This window comes from Castor canadensis, chromosome 14, assembly GCF_047511655.1.
Source record: "Castor canadensis chromosome 14, mCasCan1.hap1v2, whole genome shotgun sequence".
NCBI classification, from domain to species: Eukaryota; Metazoa; Chordata; class Mammalia; order Rodentia; family Castoridae; genus Castor; species Castor canadensis.
In genome coordinates this window covers 1099521-1119194 of record NC_133399.1, presented here as the reverse complement: position 1 = coordinate 1119194, position 19674 = coordinate 1099521, and the positions used below count along the sequence as shown (strand labels likewise).

The following is a 19674-nucleotide window of genomic DNA, read 5'->3' as shown; positions in this document are numbered from 1 at the left end:
AGAGCAAGGCTGAACTTCACAAGGGCTCACATTTCGGGGCCATGGAAACCCCCAGCTAAATGCATGCTCCACAAAGCTCAAACGGGGACACACACTGTGGAAGCCACTAGCTCCTGACAGTCCCAAGATTCATCCACCTGGACCTCCACCTCACACATGCCTCCCCACTTGGGGCTCGCTTCCCTGCTCCCCCCACCCTTTTCTTTTTTTCACTTACTCCAACTCCTGCCCCAGTCTCCCAAGCCACCTGCCAGGGAAGCACCCATGAAATGGAAGCCACCATTTACAATGGTCTGACGCACAGTGTGTGCCGGCTGAGTGCTAGAGGTGGCCCTGTTGTCACTGTCTGTAAATAGCACTTCCCGTGAACAGGCTGCCACTGACTGAGGTGTGTGACTGAGGCACCCTCCCCAGCTGTCAGCGCCCACCTGCTGGGCCTTGGGAAGGAGCTAGAATGATCCATGGCATCCTTCGGGACAGTGCCAACTGAGGCAAGGGTCAGGCAGCCATCCAGCTCTGGCTGCCAACAGTGCCAGAGGTTCAGGCTTCTGTTTGCGCTTTGTTGGCAACAGCTGAGAACACACCTCACTGGCACCTGGCTGAGCCCAGTCCTGCTAGATCCCAGCTCCTCTGCCTAGGAGAGGCAGTGCCCTTTCTGCCTGGGCAGGGCTGCAACCAACCAGGCCCAGGGTCTCCTGAAGCCAGAAAGTCACCTGCGCAAGGTCACAGTACCAAGGTTGATAAAAGTGGGGTATGGAGACATGCCCAGCTGGGGTGTCATCCTTTTGAATGGGGGCGACTCTTTCTTGTAGAAAATGGGACCCTGAGGCCCCAGCCTCTGTGAGATGGGATGGGTTCATATTGATACTATGATGGCATTCTTGTAGGCGGCAGTGATGACTTCCAAACCAGGACAGGTTAAGGTGGTCCCACACAACCTCCCAAGGCCTAGAGAAGTCAGGCCAACTTGTCCAAGGGTGACCAGCAGCAGAGGCACAGCCTGACCATCATCCCTGCAGCAATCTCCCCCTCAGCCCACATCTGCACGTCCGTGACAGGGCCGGCAAGCGCTTGGTACTGGGTCTCCTTGTTGGAAGGACACATTCTGGGGTGTACTGTGAGCCAAGCCTGGCTGGGGTTGTAGCCCTGAGCGTGAAGGACCCAACCTGGTTTAAGAGCGGAGGCTCACATAGGGAGGCGACATGTCTGCAGTGGCCAAGGGGGGATGGGAACCCAAGCTTGCTGGACCCAGTTAATGGGGACTCTTGGGCCTGTGTGACCACCTGTGTACCATACCCACTGAAAACACACACTTCCTCAAGCCAAGGTGGGAAGGGCTGATAAGGGGAAGAACCCCTGCAGAAGAAGCTGGCAGGGAGCCGGGAAAACATCTCACCCACCACACTGCACTGCTACCCTGCTTCTCCGTTTATTCAGGTGAACTTCAAAACACTGACAGGAAGCTGAGGGACAGTCCCCTGCCACAGCGGCTCACAGATGGCTGGCACAAACAGGAGCAGTCACCCACGAGGTGGAGGAGCACTGGGGTGATGGGTCCAGCGTGCCCTGAACAGGCAGGAAGAGTTCCAGCCTGGCATGTGCAAAGGTCCTGGGGTGGGGAAGATGAAGGAGGGAGGCAGGCCAAGTCCGGACCGTGCTGGGCCTGTGGGGCACAGAGCGCGATTTGGTTCTACGTGGAGGGCACTGGGGCAGGGCTCACAGGCTGCACCTCAGGCTTCCCTGGAGACAGCTCAGGAGCACCCATCCCCATGCAGCGAGGGACCTGGACCCGAGGCTGCCCAGGGCCACACATGATTGGCTCAGAAGCCCTTCACCCACATCCTGTGTGACCCAGAGGTTCACCTCTGCCCTCTGAGCTGCCAGGGCCCCTCCCTGCTGGGGGCGAGGAGGCTCAGATGTCCAGGAAGGTGGGACCAGGGTGATGCCATGTGCATGGGCTGATTTCTATGGCAACCGGAGCCTTCTGGAAAAGGACAGTGCTGAGATGGAGGACCTCTGGAGCTCAGACCCTCCTGGGGTGGGGGAGGTGCGTGACAGGTGGGGGCCTCAAACGGGAGACGCCTCCAAGGTGTGGGCGGGGGGTGGGGGGGCAGCACCCACTCAAGACCCTGAGCTGCTCTGACCCCACGGGGCCCACAAGAGCCGGGTGGGCTGCTGGTGACCTTGGTGTGACCTCCACAGCAGGACAGCTGGTCTGCAGTGCCACAGTACCTGCCTGGGGCCTCCACCGTGCCAGGACGAGGGGTGTTGGGGATACCGACCATATCCACCCCACATCTGGGGAAAGGCTCAGAGGCTTGGCGAGGAGAAGTGGCTGCCCGAGACACCCAGTGCTGGGGACTATGGTGTGGCCTGGACCAGCGTGGGTGGCTCTCCTGGGGTGCCTGAGTTGGTGCGGCTGGTAGTTCCTGGGGTCAGACTGGAGACAGACCCAGCCTGGCCAGCTCCCCTCGGAGGGGACCTGCTGCTTGCCCACTGTCCACCTTCCCAGGCTCACTTCTCTTTCACAGGTGACGTTCAGAGAGGTCAGGGGCCGCTCCAGGCCACCCAGCAGAGTTGGGGGCAGGTCGTCCGCACCAGGCGGGTCCCACAGCCTCCCATGTCCTCCAGCAGGGCTACGGAAGAGGAAGAGCGCCTCCAAGCTCATGCAGTGGTCCTTTACTGCCACCACGGTGCTGGTGTGGGCCTTGGGGACAGGGGAGGCGGGGTGAGGAGCCCAAGACCCAGAGCCTTGCCACACACCTGGCAGGTGCTCTGCCCCAGAGCACCCAGCCCTCACACTCACTTACAGTGAGACATGAGCAGCAGGGTCCTGCATGGACACAGTGGAGCAGCCAGCCCTGCCAGGGAACTCCCGAGCTGCAGACAGACATGAGTGGCCAGTGTGCCCTTTGCCCAAGAAACGCTGCAAGGGCTTTCGGATGGGAGGCAGGGGCTGCTCTCTGCCAGGTGCATGTCCCCATAGACGCTCCCCTCCCCGACCAGTGACTTGCAGCAAACGCTTCTCACGATGCAGAGCAGCAGGGCACAGAGCTCCCCTTCACCTGACTCACCCAAGGTCACAGCCCAGACTGAGACTGGGGTCACGGTGCCAGGTTGCCCTTCTGGCCTGTCCACAGTTCTTGGAGCTCCACGTGGCAGCCCAGATCCCGCAGGGCAGCCTTGGTCACGCCCTCGCAGTCTGGATGGGCCGCCCGGGCCTGCGCGATAAGTGCCTCAGCCCCCAGCTCCAGGAGGGGCTTGGAGAAGGCAGGGCTCCGGGACACCAGGTTCCGGATCAGCATGCAGGCCTGCTTCTGCGGGAGAGAGCAGGAGAGAGGGCGAGGCTGGGATCCACTCTGACCGCAGCGGCCTCCTCCTCATGCAATGAGGTGAGGAGGACTGTGGCTGATGCTCAGCAGGCACCTCTGCTGTGCCTGGCTACACCCAGTTCTCCACTTGACCTTCTTGGTCCCCCAGGGCAAGTGAGAGGGGTCAGGTTACCTGACTCTTAGTCTCAAAGCGGGCAAGTGGTTACCCTGAGGCTGGCCCAGAGCCAGGTTAGGGGCCTCCAGGGATGGGGACAGTGAGGCCACAGCAAGAGGGGGAGAGAGTGTAGGTCCTATTGTCAATGAGTCCAAACTCCACTGATGCTCCAGTCACTTCTATACATGACAGACTAGCTGGGCGCAGTGGCACCCATCTGTAATCCTGGTAACCCCAAAATAATACTGTATCCTGTATACATGCAAATAATATCATATATATATACATGAGAAAGAGAGAGAGAGAGAACATAAAACTGAATATCCTGTATACATTCTGGACCTCCTGTACATATACAGCGTAACACAGCAATCCTGTAATCTCACCTACACAGGGATCAAGGTTTCAAGGCCAGCCTTGGAAGGTTAGCAAGACCCCACCTCAACCAATATGCTGGACACGGTGGCACAGACCTGTGACCCCAGCTGCCCAGGAGGCATGGGCGTAAAAGAGAAAATGACAGAGTAACTACCTAGAACCTGGGCACGTGACTCTAGGTGGCATATGTAGCACAGGGAGCCGCGATGTGACAGTTGTACTGTTTAAGGAGGACAGCTGGGCGTGGTGCCGGCCCTGGGTTGAGGCTGGGGGTGAAGGAGGCGCTGTGGACACAGCCATGGCCTGGGCCTGCACACGCACCTGCACACCGATGTCCTGTGGATGCGCCTTCATGGCCTGCAGTGCCGCCTCAGCCCCGCCACCCTCCACGATGGCGCGGCTGTTCTCAGGCTTGCGCAGGGCCAGGACGGACAGGGCCGCACAGCTCTGCTCGCACACCTGCGGGTGCGGGTGGGGACACTGAGGCGGGGCGGCACACTCGCACCCTGCCAGCCCACGAGGCCACCACCCCATGAGCCCTTTCCCCCCGTCGGCCTGCCAGCTCATGGGTAGTGACAGTGGTGACAGCAGGGTGACAAAATTGTCCAGCCAGCTCTCGGGGGTGAGGAGGACCCTGGCTGAGACTCACCCACCCCTCACCCTTGCACCCAAGGTGTACCCGGGGGCTGGCGAGGTGCTGGATCATGGCAGCCATGATGGACTCGGTCCCGCCAGCACGGACAATAGCATCCTTCACATCATCGTTGCCTGCGATGGCCCGCAGGGTGCTTAGCACCTGCTTCACGAGGTCCTGTGGAGGGCAAGATGTGGTCCATGGCAGGTGTTCCTCCTGCCATGCCAGCACGGACCTCCTGACTGTGGGGTGTGAGGAGGGACCCCGAGAATGCTTGGGCCAGTCCTCTGAGCAACTGTGTCGGGGCAGTGGGCAGCCCGTGACAGCAGTGACGCACGTAGTATGGAGGGGACGAGCACGGAGGTGACCTGACTACTCCTCTCACAGGGCAGGGGACACGAGAGTGACAGCAGGGAGGCCCTCTAGGGCTGCCAACCTCCAGGACAGAGCTCGGGGACAGAGCAGCAGCCACTGCGCTGAGACCGTCCACAAGTGCACCTGGTTGGCTCTTTGCCACCTGCACGCAGCGAGCCTGGCTGATGGCCCTGCAGGGCTCGGGGGGCAGCAGGACTACAGTGGCCGTGGGCTGGGGTCCCCCAAGGCTTTTCTGTTGGTCTCATTCAGCAGGGGTGTGGTGGTTGTTCCCTGCTCTGAGCCACGCACAAGGAGAGGTATGACAGGTGTGGACCTTGCCTTGTTCTGTGGGGAAACTGAGGCATGGCGCAGCGCTCCTCCCCATCCCAGTTCTCCGTTGTTGGTAGTAAGTACACAGGTTTACCCAGACGCTGTGGCCACGGCTATGAGCCCAGCGCTGAGGAGGTGGAGGCAGGAGGATCTCAAGGCCTGACCTCAAACACACAAAGGTGTAAAGAGGACAGTGGGGGACTGGGCAGGGCTGGGCTTGCCCTGGACCAGCACAGAGAGCCACCCATGGGGCCCGAGGAGAGAGGGGCTGGAGCCCACCTGGTGGTCGCTGCAGCTGGCCAGCAGAGTCACCAGCACGCTGAGACCACCCAGGTCCACCACCTCCTGGCAGAACTCGTTGCGGATGGCCAGGCGGGACAAGGTGCTGCAGAGCTCACTCAGGACACCAGGGTTGTCGGGGAACGCTGTAGGAGGCAGTAGGGTGAGGAGAGCCATGCCGCACCTGCCTGGCCTGCAGCACCCCCTGCCGGCAGCCAGGGGAGCCACGGGAACCATTCTCCCTCCACTTGGTGCTGCAAAGCTCCAGGGCTCCCTGCCAGGACACCAGGGCCATTACAGGTGGGTGACCTTCGTAAGTGTAACAGGGAGCTGCAGAGGGACACCGGGCAGCATGCACACTGCTCAAAGGCACAGCCCGGGAATAGAAGCTGTTCATACTCTACACAGCTCTGCAAGACTTGGGGCAGGCGGCCACCTGCCCAGTGTGGCCCCCAGTGATCTCTGCCGTGACTGGTCTCGGTCTGCCATGGAGGTGTTCTGTGGCCGTGTCACCAGCCACCACCAGTTGCCTTTAAGTATAGTGGGTGACCGTGTGATGTCATGGGCGTCCTCCAATCGGATGAAGGTCTTAGGAAGGAAACCAGGGATTCCCTGTGTAGAAAGGGCCTCTGGCTGCTGGGAGTCTCCAGCCTCTGGGGGACTACAGACTGGACAGTCCCCAGTGTGCACCCATGCCTCACAAAACATGACACTGGGCGCGGGGGTGTGGCTCAGTGGTAGAGCGCATCTTAGCGCGTGCAAGGGTCCTGGATTTCCTCCTCAGCACACTTGCGACTAGCCTGCCTCTACCTGGGCTGCTACAAACACACAGGAAAGGCAGAGCACTTCAAGAACAAATTCTTCCAGCACCTTCTATGAGCTGGACCTCGGTCGGGCCTTTTCTGACAGGTGTGATGGACGGGCTGGGGGAGAGGGGCTTTAGAGCCTGAAGGTCGCGATGTGCAATGACCTCCTGTGGCCAGGTCACAGGTCACCCTGCAGCCAAGCATGTGTGTGCACGAGAACTTATGCCCAATACGAACAAGAGCATAGGCTGTTTTTGCGTTATTGTTTTGAAGTGCTGGGAGTGAAACCCAGGGCCTTGCATGTGCCACTCAAGTAAGCTGAGCCCCAGCCTGTGAACAAAAGTGGGAACCTAGCTGGGTGCTGTGGCTCACGCCTGTAATCCCAGCTACTCAGGAGGCAGAGATAAGGAGGATTGCAGTTCAAAGCCATCCCAGGCAAATAGTTCACAAGACCCTATCTTGAAAAAACCCATCACAAAAAAGGGCTGGTGAAGTAGCTTGAGGTGAAGGCCCTAGTTTAAGTCCCAGTACTGCCAAAAAAAAAAAAAAAGGAACCTAGCTCACACAGAGATCAGGAGGATCATGGTTCGAAGCCAGCCTGGGCAGACAGTTCTCAAGACCCTATCTCCTATCTCAAACATACCCAACGCAAAAAAGCCACTGAAGTGGCTCTAGTGGTAGAGTGCCTGCCTCGGAAGTGTGAAGCACTGAGTTCAAACCCCAGTACCACCAATGACACAAAAAAAGGTGGGAACCACCACCTTGGTTGCCACGGTAACCTTCAGACTCCTCCATGTCTACTTCTCTTTGGGTTGCTGCCCTCCCCACACTTACTATGTGTGGACAGACGATGAAACGGTCCTACGCCAAGACTCTTATTTTGGTGGGGGGATTGAGCCCCAGGACCTGCTCAAGCTAAGCCCTGTTCTCCCTCTGAGCCTCACTCCTGCACTGCTGCCTGCCCACCTGGCTTCCTCGGGCTTTGGTGACTGCTCTCCTACCTTTGGTGGCCTCGATGAGCACCTTCAAGCCCTCATTCTCCTGCACGATCATCTTGGTGTGGTTGTGGGCCTGTCCGAAGGGCACGCGGATGTCGTCATCAAACGTCATGATGCGCAGGGCCCCGCAGGCCTCCCTGACCACGTCGGCATGGTGACCGTGCCGGGCGATCGCCCCGGTGAGCAGGGGCAGCACGCCGGCCTTCACCAGGCCCTGTCGGTTCTTCTCATGTTTCAGGCAGGCGTGCCGCACACAGCGGAGCCCCGAGCAGGTCAGGTCGGCCGCATCAGCATTCCTAGCGAGCATGGCCACCAGCAGCTGCAGGCCCTGGGTGTCTAGGAGGTCAGGTTGGCCATCAGTCAGCGCTGCCAGGGCGTGGAGGGCCTGCAGCAGGAGGCCCGGGTCACCTGTGGCGGCCAGCTTGCAGGCAGCCAGGAGGACGGGGTAGGCCCCCTTCTGGGCGGCCAGGAAGCGGCAGGCCTTGTGCTGTCTGCACTGCTCACAGAAGCGGGCCAGGTGGACAGACAGGTCCTGGGAGCAGGAGCGGACCACGGACTCCTGCAGGTCCTCCAGGGCCTGGGAGAGGAAGGAGACAGTTCATGTTGGCTAGCCCGGGGTAACCCAGGGCTGTGGAGCGCCCCCTGCCCAGGATCGGGCCTGAGACGGAAGCGAGGTGCAGCCACCTCCAATTGGGCAGCACTGCTTTTTGAGTCCAGGCTGGCTGAGAACTCAAAATCCTCCCAAGTGCTGGGATCACAGGCGTGCGCCACCGTGCCTGGCTCCTAAACTTTGTGTGTGTGCATGTGTGGTGTTAGGGACAGAAGCCAGGGCCTCGGGCGTGCTAGGCAAGTACACAACACTGAGCCGCACCCCTAGCCCCTCACCTGCACTTTTAAGAGCCTTGAGTGTCAGAGGCAACAAGAGGAGAGAGGGAGGATGGAGAGGAGGGAGAAGGGAGGGGAGAGAGGGACCTGGCCACCCCAGTGTCCATGCCAAGCAACTGAACATGTGAGTGCAGCCCTACTAAACGGCCCACCCCAGCTGCCCTCCGGAGACCAGCAGATGAACTGTCCAGTGGAGGAGCCCTGTCAACTAGACAGAACTCAGAAACAGCTGGGCACAGTGGTCCCGCCTGTAATCCCAGCACTTGGGAGGCTGAGGCAGGAGGATCTAGAGTTCCAGGCCAGCCTGGGCACATAGCCAGATGCTGTCTGAAAAAACAAACGAAAGAGTTCTGCGAAACAGCACATGGGCCGCTGTTTGGGCTTGTTACACAGCATTGCTATCCGACACACCACCCACCGTCTGCTCTTGGAGGAAGGGGAAAGTCACCTTGGCCAGCCCTGCCTGTCCAGATGTCTCCTCTTTGTTCCTCTTATTCATTCCCCAAATATGTCCTCAGCACTTGCCAAATGAAACTACACTGCACACACCACTGACTCACCCTCGGCCAGCTCCACCCTTGGTGGAAAGGCTGGGAGAAACAGGGAGGACGGCCCCCGGCAAGGAGGCGGGAGTAGTTGGCCAGGCTTGTGAGGTCACAGCACAGCACAGGGGCTTTGATTTGGCCTCAGCTGCCAGGATATGAGTCAGCCAGCCCAGCCAAGCTCACAGCGTGGCCCCCCGACTGAGGCCATGTCACGATGCAGTATGACAGAATACTAAGAGATCAGTTCACAGCTCAGTGGTGGACACTTGCCTCGGACGCTGAGGCCCTGCTCGCACTCCCAGCCTGGGACTACAGAAAAGAAAAGTTAACAGCAGAATGTGTGACTCGGTAGACATTTCCCTACAGATACAAAGGTGGCCACACGGCCACAAAGGCACTTGACAAGGTGATCGACAGCCCCAGCCATGAGGGACAGCGAGACGTGGCCTTACACCCCTTAGAACAGCAGGAGAGTAAGGAGACAGGAAGGGCAGAGCTCTGTGCTAGCACAGGTGCCTCGTGCACACCAGGCCCTGGCCTGGGCTCCATCCCCACGACTGCAAAACCCCCCACACAAAAACAAAGACACAACTTGACAAGTGTTGGCAAGAATGTAGGGAAGTTGGGTCCTTGGGCACTTTTTTTCTTTTTTTTTGTTTTGCAGTGCTGAGGTTTGAACTCAGGACCCACACCTCGAGTGACTCCCCCAGCCCTTTCTATGTGATTTTTTTTTTTTTTTTGAGATAAGGTCTCAAGAGGTATTTGCTCCAACTAGCTTCAAACTGCGATCCTCCCGAGTAGCTGGGATTACAGGTGTGAGTCACTGGCGCCTGACTGCTTGTGCACTTTCAGTATGTGTGGGTGCCGTGGCGTTTTTTCTTTTTTGGGGAGGGGTTGGGGAGACAGGGTCTCGCTCTGCAGCTCTGGCTGACCTAGAACTTGTGAATCCTTCGTGCAGCTCACTTCTGGTGTTTACTCAAAAGAAGTGAAACCCAAGTCTCAAAGACACACCTCCACACCCGTGCCCATGGCGGCAGTACCCACAATGGCCAGCGTGCAGGAGCCAGCCCTGTGCGCACCTGGGTATGCGAGATAAATGCAGCGTGGGAGCCTTTCCAAAGCCCATGAGTCTGCCATAAAGTGGGAAGAAATGGAACAGCCCCACTGTGGGAAAACCTCTCTCTGGTGCGGTGAAGATGGCACCCAGACCCTTACAGTGATGCTCCACGACATTTGACTATGTGGAATAAAACAGAGACAAATATTGCACGTGTCCCTTACATGAGCTCACTAGAGCCACCAAATTCATACAAAGCAGAATCATGGCTGCCATGTAGGGAGACCCTGTCTCAAAGAACCAAAGCCACACAAACTCACGCAAAGAATGATGGCTCCCAACGGCTGCAGGAGAAAGAGCAAGGGATACTGTGTCATGGGGCCGGGGCTTCAGCTTTGCAGGATGAAAAGAGTCCTGGAGATGGATACTGGTGACCGCTGCACATGAACAAGCTCAATGCCACTGGACCACACCCTGAAAGAGGGTCAAGCCAGGTGCGGTGGCACCTGTGGCTCAATCACTAGGGAGGATGAGGCAAGAGGACCACTAGAGGCTGGGAGTTTGAGACCGGCCTGGGTGACATAGTTAAGACGGCAAATTTTGTCACAGACGTTTTTACCATAACACACATACAATGTGCCTGTTGTAGGAAACTGCAGGACACCTGAAGGCACAGCCACAATGCTTTGAGGACCTGATGGTGGGACTAGAATTCTCAGTGTTTAGAAGGAACCTGTGCGTCAGCGATTGCTGTGTGTGGCTGGTGGAGAGGTGACAGGCCAGCTGCATTCTTCTTGTGACAATTCTTTGTACAGTTGGCTGTCCTGGTCAGGGTAGAGCCCTTGGGTCCTCCACCCTCTGCTGCTGCCACAGACAAAAGTGGCCAGCTTACTTCCTACTTGGCATTTCCAAGCCCCATCTTGTTCCTATGCATCTGTTTAGAACAGAATTTATAGCAAGTGGATTGACAAAAGGTGTCATGAAGGTGGTTTTTCCTTCTTGAACAGACCAGCATTTTCCCATGTGACGTAGGCACTCAGGCAAAGGCCGATGGTTCCTGGGCCTTTGGGAAGGGGGCTGGGGGTATAGCTTAAGCAGCAGAGCACCTGCCTAGCTACCGCGATGTCCTGAGTTCAAGCCCCAGTACCACCAAAACAAAACAAACCACAGCTGGGATGTGGCTCGGGTCAGGGTACTAGCCTAGCATGAGCAAGGTCCTGGGCTCATCCGCAGGACCATGAAAAAAGGAAGATGTGCAAGTAAGCAGAGAGACAGCACAAGGGTGGCAAGCGAGGAGCTCTTGACAGGTGGTGCACAATGGCACAGCCGCTGCGTGTGGCTCCCCTGGGAGGGGCCTAGGGGTCCCAGCTGTGCCCTCGCTATTCGGGGGGTCACCAGACTCCTCATCAACAAAATGAGCTGGTTGCCGATGGAGATAAGAGGTTTTGAGAATTCAGAACAAGGCTCAGCACATGTGTAAAAGCCACCCGCAAACCAACAAGAACACGCACAGCTCCATTCAAACACTGGGGTGACAGACTCACTTTGAGATGCACCCATCCCAGCCACACGTCAGCAGTGACAGCAGGGGGACCCGGGTGGGTGGGTGACCTGAGGAAGGCAGCAGCCTCTGGGGCTTTGCCTGCTCCCCCCTCATTTCCCATCTGCAGGTCAGGGACAGGGGGCTCTATGCTGGGGCCAGCTGTATGCTAGGGGCAGGCTACCAAGGGTGGGTAAACAGTTGGTGCCGCATAAGTGATGGCCACCTTTCAATGATCCCACTCTTCCCGCATTCCTGCCCATGTCTCTCTGGGAGGCCAGAGTCGCTGCTCCACAGTGCCCTGCATCCGGGCTCCCCATCTCAGAACACCCCTGCCGTGGACTCGGGTCGCCTGTGTGCACCGGGCAGGCCAGGCCCTCAGCTCCACGGTCTGCCCCTGTCCAGGGGAGCAGGGCTGCATGTATGCCCACTCCTACCTGCAGCACGCCATGCCCGGGCTCTGGGGCTCCATCTGCAGAGAGTTTGGGCGCCATCTGCACGATGTTGCTCAGATCCACCCCTGCAGGGACAGGGGCATGGGAAACAAGGGACAGCTAGGGTCCTCTGTCTGCTAGGCCTGTTCACTCCTGCCTTCCAAGGTCTCCCACCCGCCCCTTGGCCCTTACTGGGCAGGCCAGGCCCATCAGCCAAAGGCACACAGGAGTGGCCAGGGGTGTTCCTGCCACATGACCCAGCCAGGCAACTGGAGCACAGTGGCCATGTGACCCCTGTGCCCACTGTGTGCGGAAGTAGCACTTCTGCCTGTGGTCTGAGAGCTGGGAGGGAACCCCAGCCTTGTCCCCCACAACTCCCACCCTCCTGGCCCTGGCTGTGTCCCCACAGGAAGCCCCACCAGCCCCTGTCCAGAGTCCACATTCCGCTCTGTGCTCAGGAGGCGAATCTGATCTCTGGGGCTGGGACCCGGCTCCTCGCCTGCTGCCTCCTAGTGGCCGTCCCAACGGGGAGCTGGGCTGGGAGGGGAGGAGGACTGGGGTATAGGGCATCAGTGCCCAGCAGCCCCTGCCACCTGGGCCTGGTGCTGCCTCAGCCAGGTGAGTCTTGCTGCTTCCTGGGCACCTCAGGGTTCTGGCAGGGCTGGCAGGGTCCCTGCCCCTGTTGCTCTTGGCAATGGCCCTCACAGCCTCTCCCCTGCACAGCCTGGTGTGCGCATTTGAGCTCTCCACAGCAGGTGACCACCACCTCTTGTCACTCTGAGCCCTAGCTGACATGCAGGTGGAGCTTGTGTCAGGGAGGCCCTGTCAGGGAAATGACAGCGAACATGAGGCCCTATTCTATCAGAGGAGGGGGAGGCAGGACCTGAGCAGGAGGCGACAGGCCCAACAGGCAGTGGAACAAGGGGGCTGCTCACAGCGTGCTTGCTCTAGGAGCCACAGCCAAGCCATGCCACCCACCTTGCGATTCAAACTGCTCCACCGCCTCTCTCATGGCCTCCTCAGGGCTCATCTCGAACTCCTCCACGTTCTCACGCACAGCCGCATCAAAGGTTTCCTGGGTGATGCGCCTGGAGGCCATCCCTGCCCTCTGCAGGACGTCAGGAGAGGGGACACTCGTTAGGAGGTGCATGTGGCCAGGGCCTGGCCATCATGAGAATGCCAGTGGGGGGCATCTACCAGGGCCAGACCTGATGACCACGCTGAAAAAATCCTGTCACCAGGAGCAGGGGGAAAGGGATTCTCTTGATAGCCTGAGACCTTCTAAATGTGTAGGACAGCCTGGTGTGAGGGCCACGCCTGTCACCCCAGCACTCACTCCGGAGGCTGAAGCAGGAGAATCAAGAGTTCGGACCCTGACTCAAAAAAAAAGGGCTGGGCGTGGCTGAAGCAGTAGAGCACCTGCCTAGCAAGCACAAGGTCCTGAGTTCAAGCCCCAGTATCACCAAAAAACAAACCCAAAACCAAAGAAAACATAGCTGGAGGTGGGCATATAGCACATAGCTCAGGGGTAGAGAACCTGCTCAACACGTGTGAGCCTCTGGGTTCCATCCCTAGCACCACAAATAAATAAACAGAGGGACCAGGCTCAGGAATTCCCCTTGCAAGGCTCCCGACCCATAGCTGCTCTGCACAGGCACAAGCTAGTCCTCAACACCTAACACCTCTCACCTGCCTGTGCACAGGGGAGGAGCTGAGGTGCGGGCTTCACGGAGGACACTGTTTGAACCAGCTTAACTCCTGCGTGTTTATCACAGTGATCAGGATCAAATCCATCTGTCAAACACAGTGGAACTGCAAGGAACACCTTCCACCTTCCCCCGGCACACAATGGCCATACTTATCTCTGTGTGTCAGGAGACAGGACTCGGTCCCTTAAAGACACCAGCATAAATGCTCAGGAAAGTGGCTCTCTCTAACAGAGCGTAGCGCAAACTGAATTTAGCACTGACGTAACACATTTATGTCAGTATTACCAGTGCTAGGATGATGGTGATTACCAAGGGTGGGGATGCTGGGTACCAGTACTTTGGTGCTGGGGACAGACACCATGGCTTGCACGTGCTAGGCAGGAGCTCTACCACTGAGACACGCCCCAGCCTCCACCACTGTTTGCTGATACACAGCCCGTGCCCAGGGTTCTCAGTTGTCGTTTATGACAATTCATTTTACTTTTCTTGGCCATTTCAGAGCCACACGTCACATCGGGGAGAAGAGGGGAAGCCCATGAGGTCCTGGGATCATGGTACAGAAACTGGGCCAAAGTCCCAGGGTAAATTTGGACGCTGTGGGAAACAGGCTTCTCCAGCACACGCATCTGTTTGGGAAAAGTAGCACAGGATGTGAACAGTTCACTTGTGTTCCTGCACACAGCCTGGGAGGGGGACCGGACCCCAGCCAGCTTTTGGGATTCGGGTCTCCAGTCTCCTGTGTGAGATGGAGTGAATGCAGGCTCTGCCTCCCCAGACAGCAGTGCTCATCAAACCAAGTATAAGCACTCAGGATGGATCTGACATGGAGTTTTTTTCATTAAAAACCGCCAGCTATTGCTGCTTTTCTTTGTTCCTAAGAGGTAACTCAAATAATGCAGGCTATTCAAAAATACAAAGCGATTTTTTTTAAAAAAGGTAACTCAGGGACTGAAGGCACGGTTCAAGTGGTACAGCGCCTGTCTAGCAAGCACAAGACCCGGAGTTCACTGCCCAGTACCACCAAAAAAAAGATGGTGAATGTGTGTGAGACTCACCAGCGTATTTGCATGGGCCATAAGGACGTCAAACCCCCACCTGACTCACTTGCAGACAGCCCCCTCCACCTTTCAGCTCCAGAAGCACAGGGGCCCATTTAAGAGTTGCTGAGCATCAAGGGCCAGTGGCTCACGCCTGTAATCCCAATGACTTGGGAGGCTGACATTGGGAGGATCATGGCTGGAGGCCAGTCCAGGCAGATAGCTCTGGAGACCCCATCTCCAAAATAAGCAGAGCAAAACGGACTGGATGTGTGGCCCAAACAGTAGAGCTTGCTTTGCAAGTGTGAAGCCCTGAGTGCAAATCAAAAAAAGAAAAAAAAGGGTTGTTGAGGCTTTCCAAGGTCCAAAGCTAAGGAAAAGAGAAGAATTCTTGCCTGTGCTTTCTGTGGTGCTGGGGTTGGGAACCCAGGGCCTCAAGCTTGCTGGACAAGCACTCAAGCCCTAAGCAAGTCTTGAAGTTATTTCCTTGCAAAAATATTGCCTACATCTCGTCACCTGTGTACAAAAATACCTTCCCCCAACAATCCTGTCAACAGTGATCTTTTCCAATCGACTTATGTTTATTAATTAAACTTAGTTAAGATGAAGGGGGGAAAACAAAGAATGACAACGGTGGAACGACCTCATGGGGACCCTGGATGACTTCCTGTCACCCTCTATCAGCCTTACCCCGCCCGCAGGGGTCAGGCACCGTGCCCCATCACGAATGGCCTCACCTCTCCCTTCCTTCCACACCCCCTGCCCCTAATCTCCACTCAGCATCCAGGGGGGGCCCCGAAAGCAGCACCCCGAGAACACCTCGCTCATCCGCCCAACACCCTGCAATGGCCTCCAAGTCCCTCCTACCCCATCCCTCTTATTCTTTGCATTGCAACCTTGGTATCTAGGGCGACGCGGCTCACCGAATTGCTTGCACCGTGTCGCCTCCCAGCCCCACCCCTGCCTAGGACGGGTGTCGAATGAATGAATGAATGAAATGAATTTTTGAAAAGAAAAGGAAAAAAAAAAAGGACATTTAGGGAAGCGGGGGATTTGGTCCCCCAGCGGCTTCTGTTAAAATTCTTTCCTTCCCCCAAGCCAGCCCGACCCCGCGGCGCCCATGCCCCACTCCGCGCGCGACGGGGAGCGGCGACCTCCTCCTCTCACCCGGTCTCCGCAGACACGTGGGGAAAGGGTGGGGCTCGCGCTGTCACCCGCGGCGCCGCCTCTGGCCCCTTCCGGCCGCCGTACGCGCGCAGGCCCAGTGCCGCCGACTCGCCTCGGCCTCCCTCCGCCGGGCAGACCGCTCCCGGGGTAACCAAGGGTGACAAAGAGCGCAGGTAAAGCCAAGCACGGCCACGTAGCGCGGCCTCTCTGCCGTCTGCAACCAGCTGCCTCCCAGCAGGGACGTTTTTGTCTTAGGGAGCGTCCGCGTAAAAGAAGCGGACAACGCGCCTGCGCAAGAGGGCGCGACACCATCGGTCTGCGCACGCGCAAGGGGCGTGACCGCGGACATGTGCGCAAGCGTACAGGGGAGGGGGCGTGGTCTGATTTTGCGTCTGCGCATTAGCGCGAAACGGCGGTCTGCGCCTGCGCACAAGAAGAGCCTCGGCCTGCGCCGCTAGGCGGAGGTGGCGGCGTGCGCCTGCGCGGCGCTGCGGAGACCGTTAGCTCATTTGCATGTCCCCGCCTCTCGCGGCAGCGGGTCAAGCGCCTCAGGCGGCGGCGGCGGCGGCGGCGGCGGCTCCGCGCGCGGTGGGCTCGGGGTGAGGCCCGGGCTCCGGCGTCGTCGGTGGGTGGGCTCGGGGGTGGGTGGCTCCGCGATGGCGCCGCAGACTGGGTCCCCGGGCTTTGGCCGACCCGTCCGGGAGGGACGCGCTGAGGCCTCTGGGGCCCGGTTCCCCATTTTGTGGGTCTGGGGACGCGGGCCGCACCCGTGGGACTCTGTGGGTCACTGGTTCATTCATTCCGCTCGAAGCCGGCTCGTGGGGCGGTAACGGCGGCCCGGCGCTGTTGAGAACGGGCTCGCTCAGGCCCCACAGCAGGTGTCCACGCCATAGGTGGGGAAACTGAGGCACGCGAGGGTCAGGACCCTTGGTTAGAAGCCAGGCCACCTTACTGGGACACTCTGCCCTTCTCCAGCAGAGAGCAAGGGTCCAGAAACGGGAAAAGTGGGTGCAGCCATTTAAAAAAAAAAAAATGGGCGATGGTCATAAAATGACTGCCAGGCAGGTGTGCATGTGGAGTTGGAGGTGTCACCGGGCAGGACGGCTTGGGGATTAAGGACAGGGCCACTGAAATCCCAAGCGTCACCTCTTAATCGTTTTCCACTTGTTCTTCCAAGCTCTGTCCCCACTCGCAGGGCCACCGGTGCCAGGTCAAGTCCCGGGTGCCTGACCTTGGGTGGGTCACCGAGCCCATGTCTGCTTTCTTCCTCCCCTGTGGATTGTCACTCTTAATAGGACTCACAGCTCCAGTGAGCTGTTGGGGGAAAAGCAAGAGAGCCAGCCTGGGGACCTGGCACACACGGAGCTCTGTCACTACCTTTTGTGACGAGGTGGGGCCTCGCTCGCCCACGGGCTCCTGTCAGAGGCTGGGTGAGCTCCAGTCTCTCCCGTGTGTCTGCGACGTGGGGAGAGAGCCGCCATCCATCTGTCCTGAGCATCATCAGCGAGGGGTGTTCCCCTCCCCCCCCTTTCCCATCATGCCATCCTCCAGTACCCAAGAAATAGAAGTGGAGGCCTTTCTTGACACATCCCAGCACACACCTGTGAGCTTCAGGTGGGCAGAGACACACCTCCCCCTCCCTTTGAAGTGCCAAGACTAGGGCCAGGCACCAGGCTACCTGCACAGGCTCTGAGCAGGAGATGTTATTTGGTGTTTTTTTCTTCTCTCTCTGCAAGGCAGGAAGCATGGCCACAAGGCGAATTGCACAGGACGCTCTTGATGCTGTGTTACAAGAAAAGGCTAAGCGGTACCACGTGGATGCCAGCGGGGAGGCGGTGGGCGACACTCTTCAGTTCAAAGCTCAAGGTAAAGAAGGGGCAAGTGCCAGCCGTCCTGTTCTTGCATTCCTGACCTGTTAGAGGAGGTCATAGCTCCCACCCACCTGTGGGCCAGGTGATTACTGTCACTAGATCTTCTCAGCCAGCCCGTCCCCCATCTAAAGAAGGTTTTTAGGTTTTTTGGAGCTGGGGATGGAACCCAGGGCTGTGCTCACACTGATCCTAATCTCTGTTACCAAGCTGAATCCCCAGTCCATAAAGAATGTTTGTGTTGGGGGTTGTTTTGGTTTTTGAGATAAGTTTTCTCTTTATAGCCCAGGCTGGCCTTAAACTGGTGAACCTCCTGCCTCAGCCTCCTGAGTGCTGGGATTACAGGTGTGTGCACCATGTTCAGCCTACATCTTTGCTGTCTAGAGGCTCAAACACTCGTACATGTCCTAGTTACTTCAGGAAAGACTAGAGGGGAGGGAAGTGGAAATGTAGCAGGTACCAGATGATTGCAGAACGTCTGATACACAGCTGCATGGTCCATCATTCAGCCTTTCTCCATGCCTCTGCTCTATTCAACTTTTCCTCTTTGTTGCTGTGTGAGGCTGTACATACCTGTAATCCTGTCACTCGGGAGGTTGAGACCAGCAAGTTCCTGGCTACTCTGTACTACAAAGCAAGACCTTGTCTCAAAAAACCAAACCCTAACCAGAGCTTGAGAGGAGACTGAATTGGCAGAATCCAGCCTCCCCCTCTGCCTCTGGCCCTCCTGCTCTAATCATACCCTCAGTACTGTGACCAAGATCCGAAGTGCCCTGCTGGAATGTCTGTGTCCACCCTCACCCCTGTGCTCTCTTCCCTGAACCCACAACCTGCGAGGGCTTCCCCTCTGCTCCCAGCCCTTGGCAGCTTTGTGTCTCACCAGAGCAAAGGAGCCCCAAGCAGGGCCTGATCGGAGCCAGTGCCTCTCTTGTCTTGCATATCCTTTTATAGGGCACCCCAACTCTGCCGGAGCCTTCTTAGACTCCTGATGTCTAGGCCAGGCCAGGCCAGCCCAGGCTGCGCCTCAGGGGTAGGTGAAGCCACCTGGGGATGAGGCCTCCTGCAGGCTGTTTGGTGGGCAGCAGGGCTTGGAAGCCAACTCTTGCCTCTTTGCCTTTCCTTCCCTCTGCTGGCTTCTGGCATGGTGGCCCCTACTTGGTGCAGCCCTCAGCAGGCTGCTGGTGAGAGACGTGTGGTGGTCAGAGTAGGGCAGCCAGTGAACGTGGCACCTCTTGCATGCCTGGCTCCTTCCTGAGCTGCCCGGGAAGGGTGTCCTTCCCTTCTCAGCAGTGACTTTCAGGCCTGGTGCGACGCTGGCCTTCATCAGGCCTTTCTGAAGAAGTGACCTGGAGGTGTATAGGCCTTGGCTTTTCTATTTATTTATTTATTTATTTATTTGCAGTGCTGGGGTTTGAACTCAGGTAATTCACCTTGAGCTACTTCGCCATCCCTTTTTTGTGATGGGTTTTTAAAGATAGGGTCTCATGATCTATTTGCGTGGTGAAACAAAGATCATCCTGATCATCCTGACCTCTGCCTCCTGAGAAACTGGGATTACAGGCGTGAGCCGCCAGCCCTTGGCTTTCCTTTTTTCTGAGACTGGGTCTCACTGTGTTTCCCAGGCTGATGTTGAACTCCTGAGTTCAAGTGACCCTCTTCCCGAGTGCTGGGACCACAGACGTGAGCCACCATGCCCAGCTGGCCTTCGCTTCTTGTCACTGCTTATCTAGTACTGCTTCCTAGCACCTCTCCTTTCCTTTCCATTTGATGTTTTTTCCCTAGGTTGTAGATTCTGTGAAAGCCTGGAATGCTAGACACCCCCCGCCCCCGAAGCCTGCCTGAGACCACCATCCCCTCTGTTCCTGGCTTCTTGCAGGGTCTCCCATCACCCCTTCTACACTAGGAGGCCAGAAGTAGGCGTTGCTGTTTCTGTCACTTCCCAGTGTGCTGCTACCTTCCTTGCCTGCCCCTTTTCTAGCTCCTGACAGCAGGTCAGTTGGCCAAATGGGCCTTTCCTCTCAGTCACTTTTAGGGCAGCTGTAGCGGTGTGGCGTCAGCCCTGGCTCTGGCCTCGTGGTGGCAGTGTGGGCCAGGAATTCTCCCCAGGATGGCCGTGAGGGCTGTCGCTGAGAGATGGAGGGGGAAACACCAAAGTCCCCACTGTAGC

The 19674-nt window shown here is 57.8% G+C and overlaps 2 protein-coding genes across 17 annotated transcripts in view; one reads left to right on the top strand and one right to left on the bottom strand.

The window, feature by feature from the left end:
- Window positions 1-1416: 1416 nt before the first annotated feature.
- Window positions 1417-15952, bottom strand: Armc6 (armadillo repeat containing 6). Of its 8 annotated transcripts, none has more exons than XR_012441237.1 (9): window positions 15640-15952; window positions 12705-12834; window positions 11730-11812; window positions 7269-7842; window positions 5462-5607; window positions 4544-4675; window positions 4186-4323; window positions 1864-3317; window positions 1417-1663 (listed from the first exon to the last, which is right to left on the bottom strand). XR_012441237.1 is itself a non-coding variant. In XM_074053626.1 (9 exons), the coding sequence occupies exons 1-8, from the start codon at window positions 15949-15951 to the stop codon at window positions 3105-3107; spliced, it is 1728 nt and encodes a 575-aa protein (XP_073909727.1). In that variant the 5' UTR covers window position 15952; the 3' UTR covers window positions 1417-2880; window positions 3075-3104. The 8 variants fall into 8 exon arrangements, 7 of the variants coding, with proteins under 7 accessions (XP_073909727.1, XP_020028195.2, XP_020028194.2 ...); XM_074053626.1 differs by having other exon boundaries at window positions 1417-2880; window positions 3075-3317; XM_020172606.2 differs by having other exon boundaries at window positions 1417-2707; window positions 3075-3317.
- The window catches only part of Sugp2 (SURP and G-patch domain containing 2), a 29746-nt gene continuing 25788 nt past the window's right edge, over window positions 15717-19674 (top strand). For 4 of the 9 annotated variants that reach the window (XR_012441235.1, XM_074053625.1, XM_074053618.1 and 1 more), the window contains exons 1-2: window positions 16106-16238; window positions 17376-17505. Coding sequence is in view for 8 of the 9 variants with exons in the window: in XM_074053625.1 (XP_073909726.1) it covers window positions 17385-17505 (121 nt within the window). In the remaining variant the exon portion in view is untranslated. Of the gene's footprint in view, window positions 15813-16105; window positions 16265-17375; window positions 17506-19674 lie in introns of those variants that run through there. The other 5 variants (XM_074053621.1, XM_074053623.1, XM_074053619.1 and 2 more) reach the window with 5 other exon arrangements.